This window comes from Pseudophryne corroboree, chromosome 6 (genome assembly GCF_028390025.1).
Source record: "Pseudophryne corroboree isolate aPseCor3 chromosome 6, aPseCor3.hap2, whole genome shotgun sequence".
Lineage (NCBI taxonomy): Eukaryota > Metazoa > Chordata > Amphibia > Anura > Myobatrachidae > Pseudophryne > Pseudophryne corroboree.
This window is the reverse complement of record NC_086449.1, coordinates 251,545,198-251,557,746: the sequence shown is the minus strand read 5'-3', so window position 1 is coordinate 251,557,746 and position 12,549 is coordinate 251,545,198. Positions and strand designations below refer to the sequence as shown.

Genomic DNA, 12,549 nt, shown 5'->3' with positions numbered 1-12,549 from the left:
TCCCACACAAAGAGAAAGGGCTGTAATTAGATAGTATGAATGGTAAGCCTGTTTTTTTTTTTTTTTTGTACTGCAAATTACCATGGGTAATAGGATACCCCCCATAGTTTAAATATTGCAATATACATCTAAAAAAAAAGATGTGTTTCCCAGCACTCACCTTGTTCCTCAAATTTTCACCTTGTAATATTAAATTAAAAGCAGATAAAATCTAATAAATCAAGATTTGTTCTGTTAGAAAAATGGTTTTTGGAAGCATGTATATGACTTTAATGCCTATCTGTTTTTTTTTTTGTCTTCCTGTGCTTTCTTGGGTAGGTTTAAATAAAGGGAGGGGATTACCTAATACCGGTATAAAAAACATATACAAACAACTTATAAACATAATATTAATTAAATAAAGTATGTATAGTTGATCTTTATGTCAAATTCCAGACTTTATAAACTGTTCATTACTGCTCTCTGGCTCAGTTATTGAGTATAGCCAGAAGCTGGTTAGCAATGTTTGTTGTAATCCACAAAGTCCAAAAAGGATACATGCAGTTTGTTAAAAGGTGTATGGGTGATACGCCTAATCAGTGTTTTACTCACACTTACTGAGTTCCCGCACTGTTTGATCCCAGTGATGACTGATAAGCCGTCCGACTTCACTTGTGTTGCGGCTAGCGGTATAAGTTAAGTGACTGCCGGCAGACTATCCCACGCTGTTCGGCTGGTTGTCATGAGGCTGGGTATGATGTTCCCAGAGGTTCTTCATAAAAAGAGATGGCACAAGAGTGTAGGATGTGTAGAGAGCCGCCGGGAGAGTGCAGCTGAAGTGTCCCACCCGGACTGGCTGGCACCGGAGTATCACTGGACCGGCTGGCACCGGAGTATCATTGGACCGGCTGGCACCGGAGTATCGCTGCACCGGCTGGAACCAGAGTATCGCTGAACCGGATGGCACCGGAATATAGCTGAACCGGAGTATTGCTGAACTGGCTGGGATCGGGAGACTGGACCGGCTGGGACCGGGAGACTGGACTGGCTAGGATCGGGAGACTGGCCCAGCTGGGACTCGGTAGACTGATCAGGCTGGACCTGGAGTATTGCTGGACCAGCTGGAACTGGGACGTACTGACCAGGCTGGACCTGGGGTATTGCTGGCCTGGCTATATCCGGGACGGACTTACCAGACTGGACCTGGAGTATTGCTGGACTGGCTGGAAGGGGGAGGTATTGACCAGGCTGGACCTGGAGTATTGCTGGACCGGCTGGAACTTGGACAAACTAACCAGGCTGAACCTGGAGTAGCAGACTTTAAAGAAAACCAGGCTGAATCTGAAACATTGTATAAGCTAGTGCTACAGCAAGCAAGAGTGACGTTGTTTAGGCCCTTTGCTAGTACCAGTGAAGGTTCTCTTATACCCCTTGCTATGCAGCGATTGGGCAGTGTTATCCTGAATGGAATGCAAGCGGTGAAACCATCCACTTTAAGGATATCTGTGGAATCGGGACACCCCCTGAGTGATACATGCTGTGTGGTCGTATGGAAGATTATGTGTTATGCTGTTTTTATTCATGTTTTTTGTAAGTGCAATTTGTAGCATTAAATACTTTTTTTCATTTTAAACAGTACTGCACTATGGTCTGTGCTTTCTAGTGTCTTTTTTGTTCCTCATTCATTTTGGGGGAAAAAGACTCATATTTTTCAGGTTCTTGAAATTGTTCATCATCAGTCATTGGACAGACGCTGTTCTAAGAAAGAATATACATCTATTCACCTCCTGCATTTATTGAGGACATTTGTGATAGCTGGGCAGGGCCAGGTCCATCAGTGATTTTAAAAGCATTGGACGCCAGGCCGTCTCATAACATAAGCAAGCAGTTTATTCACAGTTCATACAGGGTTATCATGACAATAACATTTAATTTCTTTTACTCCTCTCTTCAGCGTAATATTCATATGGGTTACATCAGGTTACATTTCCTTTCATTTGCTTCACTGGCAATAACAGCATTAACAATGATGTGACAGCATTACAGTACATTAAATACTAGCGCAGTCTCTGGGAATCAGTAGTGCGGCATCCGCAAACTGAGATTCATTTCAGTGTGCTCTCCCCTATTCGCTAGGTGCTCTATCTAAACGGGATCTCTCATGGACACGTTACTGGGGGCCTTCCACCAAACATGGTTTCCTACCACTCACCCAGATAGTCCTCTCCCAAAGACTCACACCTCCCGTCCTGCTTCTTGGGTACCCCTGAAGGTGGGGATCCCCTTTGTTCCTTCCCCTGATTGCTTATGCTGTTGCTGCTCTCACACTGCAAATCTGGATAGCTCTTGCTCTTCCTAGCAGCACCTACATGCTGCTCCATAATGCCAGGAGCTGTGGAGTACAATGCATGTTCCACAGCCCTAGCATGGGCTCTCATCCCTGGTCACTTAGCCTGTGTCTTCCATCCTCAGTCCTCAGCTCACACTGAATTCTAGCTTGTGTTTTTTCCTTGTCCTCTAAAACCCCCTACACTTCCTGTCATAACCCCCTACATGTCGCAGGGTCTGTGAGAACTGGTTTAACTTGTTTTGGGGCCATAAACTCGCCCACTCACTGATAAGAATTAAATGGCTTTTGGAACTTTCCAATATCTGTTAACATTCCAGTATGCCACACATTCACATCAATTTATAATGAATGTGTTTTATTAATTTTTTATGCTGTTTAAGCATGTGTTCCTCTTTGTAATGTGATATCTGCTGGGTGCTCTGCCTGCACACAAAGACAGGTAGAAAAGGTCTAAATGGTCAACATGACTTTTTAAGTGTGTTTTTTTTTTGCAATTTTTCAACTTTTTCATACTTTTTCCATGTGGACTATGATTGGGAATAGTAACCAGTGCAGAATAGCGAGCGAAGTACACTAACTGGGGTTCCCTGTGCTTTGATGGAGAATATGACACCAAAAACTCTTGTACTTGTTGACCTTTTACACTGTCTACCTTTTACCTGTCATCCTAATGACTCTGTCAATCTTTTTACCTTTTCAATATTTTCCATGGCTACCATATGGGGTCAACCTATTGACTGTTGACCTAAAAAGGATCGACCTAATGATCAACACCATGTGACTCACTAAGCTCATTTCCTCATTCTTAGCACCTTATACTCAGTCTCTACAAAGGAAGATTGATATACATTAGATCAGAGGTTCCCAAACTGTGTGCCGTGGCTCCCTGGAGTGCCTCGGGACACTTGCAGGGGTGCCATGGGTTGGTGGTCCAGGACCAATTAAAATTATTCATGGTCAATATAATAGGCAAAACCAGTGCTGGTGGCTGCCAGTCATAAAATATGTGGCCAAACAGAAGCAAATCTTGTCCCTCACCACACAACTGACCCTAAGGATGACATATAAACGCGATCTACTTAATGTAATATTTCTTTCTAAATTTCTCAATAAGAAATTTTTGGCCTAGGGGTGCCGTGAAAAAAATTCTGCTATTCTAGGGCGCCGTGATTCAAAAAAGTTTGGAAACCACTGCATTAGATTGTTTAATTCTACATAATGATTAAATATAAATACTTAAATCATTATTAATTATGAGAATTACAGTATATCATATAGTTGTAATCATGTCATAACATTTCTAATATTAGTTACATTTTAAAATAATTGAAAAACAACAATTTTCTCCACAAAGGCAAGAATATGTCATATACTGATATATTAAACTTCCATTTAAAAAATGTGTTATTCATGTAGAATGTCTTATTTGCCTATCTCTAATATTTTAATTGTACAATTTCTAGTAAGTGCATAAATGTAACATTTCAGTCTATATATGCAACCAAGGTGATATTTTGCTTCTCTCTGTGCATGTCTGCAGGCTCTAGAGTTGGGTGTCCGCTCAATGCAGCTGGGAGAAGTGGCTTTTCTACTGACAAATGGCCTTTATGCTTTTGGTCTTCTCGGAAGGTATTTACACAGCCAATAGCAGTGTACATACAGTATATACTGTAGCAAACAGGACTTTACATACTTACTTACTACCTTAAAATATAAAATGACAAATTCAAAAATACATTTTCAGAATCATTTCTGACAAAAATGTCCACTACTTTGAAAACTTGTATGTTTGTTTGATAATGATAATAAAATACAATAAAATGTAGACATTTTTGTCAGCAATGATTCTGAAAATGTATTTTTGAATTTGTCATTTTATATTTTAATAACAAAAATGTTTTTTTAATATTGAGTAGATGTGCTTATAAGAGCATCCTCAGTTGACATACATACATAAGTATTGGAATGTCCATTCAATAAGAGCGCTCCTCAGAGATATATTTTTTATTTTTTTTATACTTACCTCTATAGGCCCATATCGGCAAAGGGCCATTTCTCTTTGGGTAGCTGCCTAAAAATAGCTGTATTCAACAGAAAATTGACTCTAGAGTAAATGTAATTAGACTTTACCATATTGATTAATAATAGCGCGTTAAGGAACACACACACACATATATATATATATATATATATAAACAGAAGAAAGTCCTGTACTCGCATCCAATTATTTAGAGTGGGTGCAATCCCAACAGAACGAGGTCCGCTGAATATATAGGTGTCCACACAGGTGGCGGGTGCACTCTCACAAATGTACTCAAATTCTGTGGTTGATATCAGTTGTTCTTTATTATAGCCTCATAGATACGACGTTTCGACCCTTCAACAGGGTCTTTTTCAAGACAGGCGATATGACATCTTTATTTCATGTTGTGCATAATTTAAACAATGCCTAAAGAGAATACAAAAAATGAAAAAAGACTCAGCCTCCCAGGCCCCTTACACATGGCAGAAGAACCAATCTGAACTGGGCTTCAAATACCCTGTTCATATGGTGACTGTGATATAAAATATACTTCAAAAGAACCACCTTTAACCAAGATGTACTGACTCACCACCATAGTGTTCAAAAGAGCCACCTAGATTCCTACTACAAAGGAAATACCGCTGATCCACCAGAGAGTGCCTTATTACACCTTTTCAAACACTAGAGGAAACCACACAGATATATTTCTCATAAACAACACTTACACATCCTCTTAAAAACAGGATCACACAGCGAGTGGCCTGTCAATAACCACCATTGCCTGTGGTCCTAAAATGATAGCATAGGGATAAACTGTTAAACAACGGGATAACACACCCTTCACCATTTCACACATAATAACAAACTGCCGTTACCTATAGCAATAGCTGTATGGATGTGAAGCATCCTAGGGTCATTTTTTCACTGCAGCAGCTCAAACAGACCTACTGGGAGAAGGATTTACTTTTCAAAGCAGACAAGTCTCACAACTAACATCAGCCAATCTTAGCATACAACGCTTACCAGGTACTGGAACCGGCCATGTGTTCCCAGGACGCTCACTGAAGCTAGTCTAATGGCAGAGGTATTTATACCCCCTTACCGGAAGTGCCTCCAAACGCACGTGTCTCATCAAAACCAAACACGCCAGCTCTATACGTGGAACATCTCCACCAACTTTAGACCCCTCTGGGGGGATGACTCACACCACGGAAGACACCATTCCTTGCAGGCAAACCAAGTTGGAGCCTGCTTTTTCGATCGCGTCTTGCGTTCCACGGTACCGGAAGCGAGACGCGATGCGTTCCACTACACCGGAAGTAGACGCCGCATATCACCAGTGCGGCGTATACTCTCCGGTCCTTCAAGCCTGTCACTATGTGACCCTGGGTGATGACCATGTGAACCCCCGGGTACATCCACCACCAACTCCGCTCAGGACTGGTTAGACAAGAAAATTTTAATTATATATATCTAACAGCATCCAAATTCTCCTGTGAACAAATAAATAAATGAATAAATAAATCTAGTGTGTGGTTCATAACTCACTGAACTCGGTTGATCAGACTGTGGCACGGTGTCAAAATATCATACCCCTCCTTTTGATCAATATTAATCGTTTAAACTCATGCCATTAGGGACCTGGGAGGATGGGCTGAACTTACGTTATACATACAAACAACAACAAACACTATTGTACATGTGACACTTAATCTCTAAAGAAACACCCCATAGGGGTTATTTTCATTTAATCCACGTGGGGACACCGTATCCAAGTGACTGATCCAGAAACACTCCCGCTGTTTCAGTCTCCTGGTCCGGTCTCCACCAGTAACACTAGGGGGCACCCAATCTATGATTTTACATTTTAAACTGGCTACCTGGTGTCGAGCTTCAATAAAATGTCGAGCCACCGGCTTATCAGACTTGCCGCTGTTTAATGCGACATGTATAGATGAGCGGTGGTTCGCCATTCGATCCCTAAAGGTGCGAGTTGTAAGCCCCACGTAGACCAATCCACATGGGCATTTTAGAATATAAATTACAAAATCAGATCTGCAGTGCAAATGATATTTAAGCCTGATAATGGAACCAGTGTGCGGATGGGAAAATGTCGGGCCAACCATCATTGAGCGACAGGTAGTGCAACTCCCACAGGAGTAACAACCTGGTTTTTGCTGCAGCAACTGAGTAGTGGACATAGGAGCATTGGGATATGTTAAAGGTCTCATGAGCATTTGTTTTAAATTCGGTCCCCTCCGATAGGCTAGCATAGGAGTATTCATACGTGTAAAGGGTAATGCTGGATCGGTACTGACAATTGGCCAGTGTTTCTTAAGTACCTTGTTGAGATGCCCCGAATGGTTATCATATCGTGTTGCAAAAACAAGACGATTGTCAGATTTGTCTTTATTTTTGGGCTGTTTCCCAGCCACAATATCATAGGCCTTGGTCAGACAGTGGGAAAGTGTTTTCTGTGTGTACCCACGTTCTAAAAAGCGTTCTTTAACCTCTGCAAGTTGAATTTCAATGTTCTGTGAATCTGAGTTAATTCTTAATACTCTTAAAAATTGAGACACAGGCAAGTTTTCCTTTAGTGCAGGGGGATGATGACTTGTCGCGTGCAGCGTCAGATTTCTGTCAGTTGGTTTTCTATAGACAGAAGTCGCAAAAGAATCCCCGACTTTGCTGATGTGTACATCGAGAAAATTAATTTCAGAACTTGAAATGCTGGAGGTAAATTTTATAGGGCTGTCCAACTGGTTGAGATTATTCACCATCGTGTGGAAAGCTGACTCTGCACCCTGCCACAACAAAAAAACGTCATCGATAAATCGACGATAAAATAAAATTTGGTGGCCATATTGTGGAAAAATCTGGGTAGTCTCATAGTTGGTCATGTATAAGTTGGCATATGATGGGGCCAAATTAGACCCCATCGCTGTCCCCGCTCGTTGTATAAAGTATTTATCTTTATACATGAAATGATTCGAACGTAAGACCATTTCCGTGAGTTCAATGATACATTCAGTGGGTACATTGCCAGGGGGATATTTCCTCAATGCCGCTCGCACTGTTTCTAATCCACCATCATGCGGAATCACCGTGTACAGTGAATTAACGTCCATTGTGGCCAACAAGCAGGACGTGAGTGTACAATCAACTTTTTTCAACTGTGAAAGAAAATCACCCGTATCTTTTATATAGCTCAAACTTTTAACCACAATGGGCTGGAGTATGCTATCCACAAATTTGGCCAACGGTTGTAGCAGGGAACCCTCCGCCGCTATGATCGGTCGTCCCGGTGGTTGTACCAAGGTTTTATGCACCTTCGGTAAAGTATATAAAATCGGACAACGGGGGTGCTCAACCGTTAAAAAGAAAAATAAATCATCATCAAACCAGCCATTGTTTCGCCCTCGTCTGAGACACTCATCTATGGCACGTTTGATGCCAGGGACAGGGTTTGATTCAACTTGTTTATAAGTCTCCTGGTCAGATAACTGGCGCATGATCTCGCATGATCATAGTGACAGGCTTGAAGGACCGGAGAGTATACGCCGCACTGGTGATATGCGGCGTCTACTTCCGGTGTAGTGGAACGCATCGCGTCTCGCTTCCGGTACCGTGGAACGCAAGACGCGATCGAAAAAGCAGGCTCCAACTTGGTTTGCCTGCAAGGAATGGTGTCTTCCGTGGTGTGAGTCATCCCCCCAGAGGGGTCTAAAGTTGGTGGAGATGTTCCACGTATAGAGCTGGCGTGTTTGGTTTTGATGAGACACGTGCGTTTGGAGGCACTTCCGGTAAGGGGGTATAAATACCTCTGCCATTAGACTAGCTTCAGTGAGCGTCCTGGGAACACATGGCCGGTTCCAGTACCTGGTAAGCGTTGTATGCTAAGATTGGCTGATGTTAGTTGTGAGACTTGTCTGCTTTGAAAAGTAAATCCTTCTCCCAGTAGGTCTGTTTGAGCTGCTGCAGTGAAAAAATGACCCTAGGATGCTTCACATCCATACAGCTATTGCTATAGGTAACGGCAGTTTGTTATTATGTGTGAAATGGTGAAGGGTGTGTTATCCCGTTGTTTAACAGTTTATCCCTATGCTATCATTTTAGGACCACAGGCAATGGTGGTTATTGACAGGCCACTCGCTGTGTGATCCTGTTTTTAAGAGGATGTGTAAGTGTTGTTTATGAGAAATATATCTGTGTGGTTTCCTCTAGTGTTTGAAAAGGTGTAATAAGGCACTCTCTGGTGGATCAGCGGTATTTCCTTTGTAGTAGGAATCTAGGTGGCTCTTTTGAACACTATGGTGGTGAGTCAGTACATCTTGGTTAAAGGTGGTTCTTTTGAAGTATATTTTATATCACAGTCACCATATGAACAGGGTATTTGAAGCCCAGTTCAGATTGGTTCTTCTGCCATGTGTAAGGGGCCTGGGAGGCTGAGTCTTTTTTCATTTTTTGTATTCTCTTTAGGCATTGTTTAAATTATGCACAACATGAAATAAAGATGTCATATCGCCTGTCTTGAAAAAGACCCTGTGGAAGGGTCGAAACGTCGTATCTATGAGGCTATAATAAAGAACAACTGATATCAACCACAGAATTTGAGTACATTTGTGAGAGTGCACCCGCCACCTGTGTGGACACCTATATATTCAGCGGACCTCGTTCTGTTGGGATTGCACCCACTCTAAATAATTGGATGCGAGTACAGGACTTTCTTCTGTTTAGATATTGTCGGGGATTTTTTCCCTGGTTTCCTGATACCCATCAGCGCTAATTTGCATACAAGTGATTATTGACTGTATATGGGCTAAGTTATATTTGTTTTATGTATGTATTCATGTATTAATTTAGTTATTTTTTTGTTTATTTTATGTAAGTTTTTGTAAAACGGTGATACGATTGATTCAGTTTTTATTAAGTAAGATCTAGGAAGTGATTCAATTCCCTAAATATGACACAGGAGGGAACATATTTGTTAGATGACGGGCTATTGTCTCTGGCAGAACAGGGAACCATCTCATTTACTGATGAGGAGGTTGAAAAGTTTCTTTTTGAAAAAATTGATTTTGAGTCTCTGCCAGCAGACACACCGGTCGATGTTTTTTACAAACTTGTTAAACAACGCCAAAAAGAAGTTGATTTAAAACTGCATGGCCAATTCCTTTCGGAATATCACCGACGACGGCAGATCCCTAGAGGATTCCGCATCACGAACACACCGACATTAGGGAGGAGTAATCCTAAATTCTGTAGTCGGTGGTGCGGAATCCTCAACAAATGTTCCTTCGATCTCATGGCTCTAGTTATAGAGGAAGTAGGGTTTGAGCTAAAGACTATAAAGATTGAAATTGAAGCTGCCAATATAACAGCAATACCATTACTAACTGAGGATAAATCTCAAAAATGGATTGACAAGCTTCAAACACAGATCGATACGTATCACCGAGACCTTGTCTCGTTTAAACGTAAAAAATTAGCTACTGTCACTAGTGATTATAAAAATCATTTAGTATACAGATGGTTATTAGGTAACACCCAAAATCCGAGTAACCAGATGGGTAGGTTCCCGAGAAGAAGACGAGCCCCTAGGTATACAAGGGAGCTGGTCTCCTCGAATTCAACGTCTGATACCGATCCCAATGAGGGTAGCCAACAGAGACGTTTTTTGGACCAGGGTCCCGAATCTACAACAATGGTGGGAAACAAAAAAGGCAGTGCAGACCACATCCCAGACGAAGTTGGTACTCGAAGAAGAGGAAGACCAAAAAAGACATGAATGTTGTCTTCAATCTATCGAGTACCCAACTGGATGAAGCTGATATGTCACTTTTAACTCATGGTTTGTCCTTTGTCCCCACGTACCATCATAATCGCTTTGAGAGTAATGTTGACCAGTTTAAATTTGGTCGACAATTAAGACTCAAAGAGTTTTTCTCAGATAAAATCAGTAAGAACGTGCCCACTCCATTCAAAAAAAGCTCCGCATTTGATCCACCTACACAAAACGCCAGCTTAAAAACATTTCTGAGGGTAGTCCAAAGGGACACCAGCAATTTCACCCCACCTAGACAATTTGACAACTTATCTCCTCTTGAAAGGAAATCCCTTAATAAATTGCGAGCTGACCATAACATCGTTATACGCCCCGCAGATAAAGGCGGGGCAGTGGTCATTCAAGACTGGCAGGATTATGATCGAGAGATCATGCGCCAGTTATCTGACCAGGAGACTTATAAACAAGTTGAATCAAACCCTGTCCCTGGCATCAAACGTGCCATAGATGAGTGTCTCAGACGAGGGCGAAACAATGGCTGGTTTGATGATGATTTATTTTTCTTTTTAACGGTTGAGCACCCCCGTTGTCCGATTTTATATACTTTACCGAAGGTGCATAAAACCTTGGTACAACCACCGGGACGACCGATCATAGCGGCGGAGGGTTCCCTGCTACAACCGTTGGCCAAATTTGTGGATAGCATACTCCAGCCCATTGTGGTTAAAAGTTTGAGCTATATAAAAGATACGGGTGATTTTCTTTCACAGTTGAAAAAAGTTGATTGTACACTCACGTCCTGCTTGTTGGCCACAATGGACGTTAATTCACTGTACACGGTGATTCCGCATGATGGTGGATTAGAAACAGTGCGAGCGGCATTGAGGAGATATCCCCCTGGCAATGTACCCACTGAATGTATCATTGAACTCACGGAAATGGTCTTACGTTCGAATCATTTCATGTATAAAGATAAATACTTTATACAACGAGCGGGGACAGCGATGGGGTCTAATTTGGCCCCATCATATGCCAACTTGTACATGACCAACTATGAGACTACCCAGATTTTTCCACAATATGGCCACCAAATTTTATTTTATCGTCGATTTATCGATGACGTTTTTTGTTGTGGCAGGGTGCAGAGTCAGCTTTCCACACGATGGTGAATAATCTCAACCAGTTGGACAGCCCTATAAAATTTACCTCCAGCATTTCAAGTTCTGAAATTAATTTTCTCGATGTACACATCAGCAAAGTCGGGGATTCTTTTGCGACTTCTGTCTATAGAAAACCAACTGACAGAAATCTGACGCTGCACGCGACAAGTCATCATCCCCCTGCACTAAAGGAAAACTTGCCTGTGTCTCAATTTTTAAGAGTATTAAGAATTAACTCAGATTCACAGAACATTGAAATTCAACTTGCAGAGGTTAAAGAACGCTTTTTAGAACGTGGGTACACACAGAAAACACTTTCCCACTGTCTGACCAAGGCCTATGATATTGTGGCTGGGAAACAGCCCAAAAATAAAGACAAATCTGACAATCGTCTTGTTTTTGCAACACGATATGATAACCATTCGGGGCATCTCAACAAGGTACTTAAGAAACACTGGCCAATTGTCAGTACCGATCCAGCATTACCCTTTACACGTATGAATACTCCTATGCTAGCCTATCGGAGGGGACCGAATTTAAAACAAATGCTTATGAGACCTTTAACATATCCCAATGCTCCTATGTCCACTACTCAGTTGCTGCAGCAAAAACCAGGTTGTTACTCCTGTGGGAGTTGCACTACCTGTCGCTCAATGATGGTTGGCCCGACATTTTCCCATCCGCACACTGGTTCCATTATCAGGCTTAAATATCATTTGCACTGCAGATCTGATTTTGTAATTTATATTCTAAAATGCCCATGTGGATTGGTCTACGTGGGGCTTACAACTCGCACCTTTAGGGATCGAATGGCGAACCACCGCTCATCTATACATGTCGCATTAAACAGCGGCAAGTCTGATAAGCCGGTGGCTCGACATTTTATTGAAGCTCGACACCAGGTAGCCAGTTTAAAATGTAAAATCATAGATTGGGTGCCCCCTAGTGTTACTGGTGGAGACCGGACCAGGAGACTGAAACAGCGGGAGTGTTTCTGGATCAGTCACTTGGATACGGTGTCCCCACGTGGATTAAACGAAAATAACCCCTATGGGGTGTTTCTTTAGAGATTAAGTGTCACATGTACAATAGTGTTTGTTGTTGTTTGTATGTATAACGTAAGTTCAGCCCATCCTCCCAGGTCCCTAATGGCATGAGTTTAAACGATTAATATTGATCAAAAGGAGGGGTATGATATTTTGACACCGTGCCACAGTCTGATCAACCGAGTTCAGTGAGTTATGAACCACAC

The 12,549-nt window shown here is 41.9% G+C and overlaps 1 protein-coding gene across 1 annotated transcript in view; it reads left to right on the top strand.

Moving 5' to 3' along the window:
* Window positions 1–12,549, top strand: part of LOC134935163 (peptidyl-prolyl cis-trans isomerase FKBP8-like) — a 158,752-nt gene that overhangs the window by 17,788 nt on the left and 128,415 nt on the right. Inside the window, exon 4 of the mRNA XM_063930397.1 lies at window positions 3,870–3,958. Within this exon, the coding sequence (XP_063786467.1) occupies window positions 3,870–3,958 (89 nt within the window). The remainder of the gene's footprint in view (window positions 1–3,869; window positions 3,959–12,549) is intronic.